The 6,606-nt window shown below is 54.0% G+C and overlaps 1 protein-coding gene across 1 annotated transcript; it reads right to left on the bottom strand.

Moving 5' to 3' along the window:
- Positions 1 to 20: 20 nt before the first annotated feature.
- Positions 21 to 4,258, bottom strand: Magel2 (MAGE family member L2). Its single transcript, XM_005371030.3, has one exon. It carries the CDS (start codon positions 4,090 to 4,092, stop codon positions 292 to 294), a length of 3,801 nt encoding a protein of 1,266 aa, XP_005371087.1. The 5' UTR covers positions 4,093 to 4,258; the 3' UTR covers positions 21 to 291.
- Between the last annotated feature and the right edge of the window lie 2,348 nt (positions 4,259 to 6,606).

Here is a 6,606-nt window from a genome sequence, read left to right on the forward strand (position 1 = left end):
CTCCCATTTTTCTCCCCCCTCCTCCCACTCCCCCGTTGTCTGTCGCCTTTGGCCTGGTATCCATTGTCCGTTGCCTTTGGCCAGGTACCTATTGTCCGTTGCCTTTGGCCTGGTACCCATTATCCGTTGCCCTCTTCTCCCGCTCTCCTGTTGTCCATCGCCTTTGGCCTGGTACCCATTGTCTGTCGCCTTTGGCCTGGTACCCATTGTCCGTGGCCTTTGGCCTGGTACCCATTGTCCGTGGCCTTTGGCCTGGTACCCATAGGAATAAGTTCATCTTGGCAACACCTATTAATGAGGGTGGGCACTGCTGGTGGTGCCATGGGAATCATCATCGCTGTCATTGGGCTCCTCATTTGTGTTTGTGTATTCTAACTGTGCCAATGACTGAAGGTACTGGCCTGTCCAGATCTGGGCCTGGTTTTCATACAGTGAGGCCAAAAACCTAAAGATGTGCATCTGATTCGCCTCGAGGAATGCCCGCGGACCCCAGAGAAGCTCGTATTCTGCAGGCTCAGTGAACGGGATTTGCCTGTACTCTAGGTACCTGTGCCTCACAAACACGCTGGTGATGAGCTGCTTCGTACTTCTGAAGAGACCACTTGTTGCGTGGACATCCAGTCCTAACTGGAACAGAAAACTAAAGAGCAGATTCTCCCTGATACAGTAGCCTTTCATAAAGATGAGGCTCAGGACCACTATCAAGAGGTTGAACTTTGGCCTGTCTAAGTAAGATGTCAGCATGTTGCACTGAGGGTGCCCCGTCTTCTTGACGATGATGTAAGTGTGGGTTTTGGTGTCAATTTCCTTCAGTTGACACCCATAGGAGCTCTCTAACTTAGCATTGGCACGGCTGATGATGTCTAAGCTGTCATCTTTATATTCCCTGATGACAGCATTTACCATCTCTGAGAGCTGGACGGGCACCCTGGCTTGGTCCTTGACCAAGAGAAACTGTACCAGAGCATTTGCCCTCTCATCTAAGGGAGATAATGCCTGACTCTCCCCATTAGGGTCCTCCTGAACAGCACTAGATCCTCGAGAGACACTTGGTACCTCAGAGACCATCCATGGCTGAGACCCCCCTGAGCCACCACAGAACCGCTGGTCCTGTGAAGTGCTGGGACCATCGAAGCCCCTTGGAATTCTAGAGTTATTGGGGCGTCCCCAGCCATTCAGACCCTGGGAAGTGTAGAGGGGTTCCTGTTCCCCCAGGAGCTGCATAGCTCTTTGCATCTCCCAGTCATTCTGCCTGGGATTCTCACAGGGTCGGGGGCCCCGCCAGTCACGTGAGGCCATCCTTTGGCCACCATTGTCCTCTTTGGGCTCCAGATGCTTCTTCTTTCTGGTGGCTTTGCCGGAGCGCCGTGGTGGCTCTGCAGACTTGGAGGCCTCTGCGATGGTGGCACTTGCCTCGGGGGCAGCTGCTGTCACCATCAGGATGGTGGGCACTGCCTTACATGCTGATGAACTGTTCACATCAGCATATGGGACCCAGGGAACTGCAGGCAGGGCCTCGACGCAGGCATAAGGGTCCTGCAGAGCAAATGGCAGTGACTTTGGGCTCTCTGAGGTGGCAGATGGACCCCTGAAACCATTAGAAGAGGCAGGCTGAAAATGAGAGGTAGATGGAAAAACCCTTGAGGTGGCAGTTAAGGTCTCTGATGTGGCAGGCACATTTCCCCAGGCAGTTGGCAGGTATGCCCTGGAAGCTGATGCTGACCTTGGAGCACAGAAGGTGGCACCAATGATCATGCGATCTTTGGGAGGGCCCCTTCTGCCCCTTGAAGAGCCCCTACGATCTCTGGGAGGGCCCCGAGGTTCTAGAGAAGAGGGGCCAGGTTCTCCTGACGGAGTCATGAGAGATCTAGTGGAGCCCCTGGGAAAATTTGTCCGTGCTCTGGAGGCTCCACGCTGTACCTGCATGGTGGGGGCTGGCCCTTGCCAAGAAGGCTGCAGTTGGTTTGAGGGCTGCTCTGCCTGCATGCCTGCGGGTTGGGCCTGGTGGGCAGCTCGCCGAGTTTGCAGGACCTTGCGGGAGGGTTGAACTCCCTGAAAGGGCTGCTGCTGCTCCACACGGGTGCGCGGAGTGGCCTGCTCCTGGGCCTCCTGGGCAGACGCAGGCTGCCAGAAGTGAGTGGGTACCTTGGGTGCCTGCCAGCCCATTGCCTGGGCCTGCTGTACCTCCTGGAACTCCAATGACACTGGGCGCTCCTGTTGTACTGGGAGCTCCCGTGGCACCTGGAGCTGCTGTGGCACCGGGACCTCCTGTGGCACCTGAACCTCCTGTGGCACTGGGAGCTCCTGTGGCACCTGGAGCTGCTGTGGCACCTGGACCTCACGTTCCACTGGGACCTCCTGTGGCACCGGTACCTCCTCTGACTCCTGGAGCTCCTCTGGCACCTCGACCTCCTGTGGCACCTGGAGCTCCTCTGGCACCTCGACCTCCTGTGGCACCTCGAGCTCCTCTGGCATCTGGAGCTCCTGGGGCACCTCGAGCTCCTCTGGCACCTGGCGCTGGCCTCTGGTGGCCTGCCAGATGATGGATGGGCAATGCACAGCTCGGGAAGCTGACTGAGAGGCAGCCTGGGGCACAGGAATTGGGATAGATAGTGGTGCTGACAGCATTGGATGGGACACCTGTGGGCCTGTCTGTGGCACCAAATGTATCTGAGTAACTTGAGGTGCTGTTTGTGGCCCTGGCATCCTGGGAGCCAGGAGACGAGCCTGTGGAGCCTGACGCAGTGGAGGTGGGGGTGGCAGGAGTTGCCACAGCGGAGGCTGGCTTGCTATGCCAGGCAAAGGTTGTCTGATAGGTGCAGCGGTTGTCTGGCGGGTCAGTGGTGGGGTCTGACGGACCACAGGTGGCATCTGGCGGAGTACTGGAGGTGGTGGTCCAGGTCGAATGGGTGTGGGACCAGAACGAATGGGTGAGGGCCCTTGGCGCACAGGAGGGGTCTGCCAGGCTAGGGTTGGGGTCTGCCAAGTGACCTGCGTGGTCTGCCAGGCCAAGGGCGTCCCCTGCCAACCCTGGGGGGTCACTTGCCAGTTGGGTGTGGTGGCTTGCCAGCCTGGGGCTGTGGCAAGCTGCACCTGTGGTGTTGATGGAATAGGGGGAACCTGTTGAGGAGTTCTCATGAGTTGAGACTGGATTTGCAGGATCAAAGGCTGACTCTGTGGGGCCCACGAAGCCAGAGGTTGCCCTGGGGGCAACACTGGCTGAGCAGTCGGTGCTCCTGACACTGGAGTCTGAATGTTCGGAGCTCTGGCACCTGGAGGATGGATCATCACGACACCAGGACCTGGAGGCTTGGCCATCTGAGTTATTGAAGACGAAGGCTGGGTCATCAAGGTAGCCTGCGGAGGAGGCTGGACCATCGGAGCTCCTGGAGCAGTCGGCTGGACCATCAGGACTCCCGGTGACAGCTGCTGGGCCATCAGGACTCCTGGAGTTGGTGGCTGGGTCCCCGGAATTGCAGCGTGCGGTATTGAAGTTCCAGGTTGGGGAGGATGAACCATTGGGGCCCCAGGTGTGAGATGATGGACCATAGGGTTCCCAGGTACAAGAGGATGGCCCATAGATGTCCCAGGAGGTGGAGGGTGGGCCATTGGGGTCACAGGAGGAGGAGGAGGAGGGTGGGCCATTGGGGTCCCAGGAAGAGGGTGCGCCATCGGGGTCCCAGGAGGAGGCTGAGGGTGTGTCATTTGGGTTCCTGGGGTTGTAGGATGAGCCAAAGGCCCCCCCGGGACAGAAGGATGCAACATCAAGACTCCAGGAGTTGGAGGCTGGGTCATAGGCCCTCCCAGCGGGGGAGCCTGGACCATTGGGGCCCCTAGTGAAGGAGGCTGGGCCAGCTGAGCCACTGGGGCAGGCAGCTGGCCCTCTGGAGCCTCCCAGGCAGGCTGAGGAGCTTGCCATGAAGCCAGGGGAGCCTGCAAGTCCACTGGAGGTGGATCCCAAGGGACTGGAGGAGCCCGGGACGAAGCAGGCGGAGCCCGCATCAGAACCGTAGGGCGGCTATGGACCTGGACCGGAGGCAAAGGGGAGTCCGGTGGGCTGGAATCGCCCGGATTCGTACTTAGCTGTGACATGTCCCTTGCTTGACCGGTGGCGGCTCGTCTCCGAGCGCTGCGCTTCTTCTTCCAGTGCTGAGCATGCCGACGTGGCTGTCCAGGATCCCCCTCCAGCTTGAAAGCTGAAAAGGGAGCGAGCCAGCCTGACTGGCTCGCTCCACCGCTCCCGGAGAATGCTGCGTGTTTTCTCCGTAGCACTTAGCGAGGGCTGCCCGGCTGGCACCGGCAGCCCTCAGCAAGTACTGCCTGGATCCCTCCAGAGCTCTCAGCGAGAGCTGCCTGGCTGGCACCGCAGCTCTCAGCGAGAGCTGCCTGGCTGGCACCGCAGCTCTCAGCGAGAGCTGCCTGGCTGGCACCGCAGCTCTCAGAGAGAACTGCCTGGCTGGCACCGCAGCTCTCAGAGAGCTGTCTGGCTTCCTCCGCAGCTCTCAGAGAGCTGTCTGGCTTCCTCCGTAGCTCTCTGCCAAGTGACTGGTTCACTCCGCAGCGCAGCTCTCAGTTAGCAGCTCACAGCTCAGCTCGCAGTGAGACTGCCTACTGGCTCTGCAGCTCTCCGCAGTAAGAAGGAGGAGGGAGGGGGCTCGATCCCGCCCCTTCCCCGCCCCCGACCACCACAAGTGGATTGTGCAGAGGGGCGTCTACCAAAGTCCTAACTGACACAGAATTGAGTCTCTTGCTCTATAGTTTCCCAATTCAGCTAGTATAGCCTCTTTAAACATAAAGTTTACATAGGCAAATAGCAACGCCAGATTTATACTTCAGAAAAATGACCGTGCTGAATTATGAAGTAGGGATAGACCACTAGCAACATGGAACATGTCCAAAGGTGGGGGTGGTGGTGTGGTCTGAGCTCAGAAATGAAGCACATTGACGTAAGAGGGACTGGGGAGCTATACCAGACAGCTATTACAATTTAACGAAGGTTTAGAAAAACAGAGAGTATATTCATATATCTGTCTCGGAAAGGTGTGAATTTTCAGGAGTGGTTTATTCTCTCCGGGATATGGAGGGTGGGAGGCACAAAGTAAGAGAGACGGATAAAACTCTCCAAGACATGGGGCAGCCAACCCGGGATACCCTGGGTTCTATAACTGTATGAATTCAGAGGATCTTGGGGTCAAGTTTGTCCATTTTTAAAAACCAAAAACAGAGCAACAGGAGTGAACATAGTTGCAAAAGAGTATGTTGAGAGAGAGAGAAAAAAAATCTAAACTCATCTAGAAGAATAACACTGACTGCGTCGTAGAGATAAGCAGGGAAAAAAAGGAGTCAGAGAGGAAAGGAAAGGAATCTTGAAAGTTAAGGAATAGAAGTTTATGGAGGCAGCATTTTTTTTGGAGGCAGCATTTTTAACATGGGAGAATCCACCTGTGAAATGAGTGAGATAAGACAACAGAGTGAGAAAGGCATTCTAAAAATCAAAAAAGAAGGAGCAAGCCGTCAAACAGAAAACTGACGAGCAGATACTTCCAAATATACACAGAAAAACAGAGAATAAAAGAAGCTCTCTGAAAAGTCAGTTAAACAGGACATATGTCATGTTAATGGATAAAGCAGGAGACACCAATATTCCCATGTGATGGGTTTTTCTTCTGAAAATTAAGTCACAATCTCAGTTTCGTTGAGGAATTTTCTGGATATTTACAAGGCACTTAACATTATGGCTCTCTTACAAGGGGCTCTTTGCTGCCTAGGGCAAGAGTCCAATGTGAGGGAAGGAAACCACAAGGGGGCAGAAGAGGATGATGACCGCTACACCCCACTTCTAAGATACCCTTAGTAAGTTTTTTTAATTTGGGGACCCAAAAGAAGAAATGTGCTCCAAGACTAGTCTTTCTTAAATAATTAGAGAAGAATTTGGGTGTCGTTAATTCAGAGAATGTCTGGCCACTGAAATCATGTTACAATAGCAATTCATGACGATCTATCCCATTTGCGTACATGTGTTCAAGACAGAAACAACCTTCTGTAGAATGAACACTGCCGTGCTGTCCTGGATTTCAGTCCTTACCTTGGGTTCGTATCCCCCATCCCTACGGGAATTGGGACAAAGGTGGTCAGAATCCTTTGAGAGGAATCAACTATAAAACAGAATCCCCTTACTCTCTATTTCTGCTCTGCCACATGGCTGTTTCTAACCGTGGGTGGTTTGATGAGAATTGGTTCTTTTTCCTCATATGCTAACTCACATAAATAAACACATCAGATTAAGTTCTCCCACTAACCATTTGTTTGCTAGAATTGTGACAGATTTGGCTCTCAGTTTGCCAAAGTGTAGGTCATCCCAAATGGCAAATGATTTTCAGTAGGGCATGGTTATTTTCACTACCTTCGACATCCCTGAATAGTTCTGCCATAGTACACCAACTTCCACCAAACCTGTTTTATGAAAAGAGCATCCAATTATCTTAACAGACAACACACCAGCCATAAAGAAATGATTAGGAATGATTCGGGGAGACAAAGAAATAGATATAGGCATAATTAGAAGCAAATGATAAATAAGTCACAAACTGTACACTAGTCACTCAT

This window comes from Microtus ochrogaster, unplaced genomic scaffold, assembly GCF_000317375.1.
Source record: "Microtus ochrogaster isolate Prairie Vole_2 unplaced genomic scaffold, MicOch1.0 UNK94, whole genome shotgun sequence".
In the NCBI taxonomy this organism is placed as follows: Eukaryota; Metazoa; Chordata; class Mammalia; order Rodentia; family Cricetidae; genus Microtus; species Microtus ochrogaster.

Bases quoted from the DNA above. Each gene is read 5' to 3' on its own strand.
- Magel2 (XM_005371030.3), bottom strand. From the start codon at position 4,092: ATGTCACAGCTAAGTACGAATCCGGGCGATTCCAGCCCACCGGACTCC.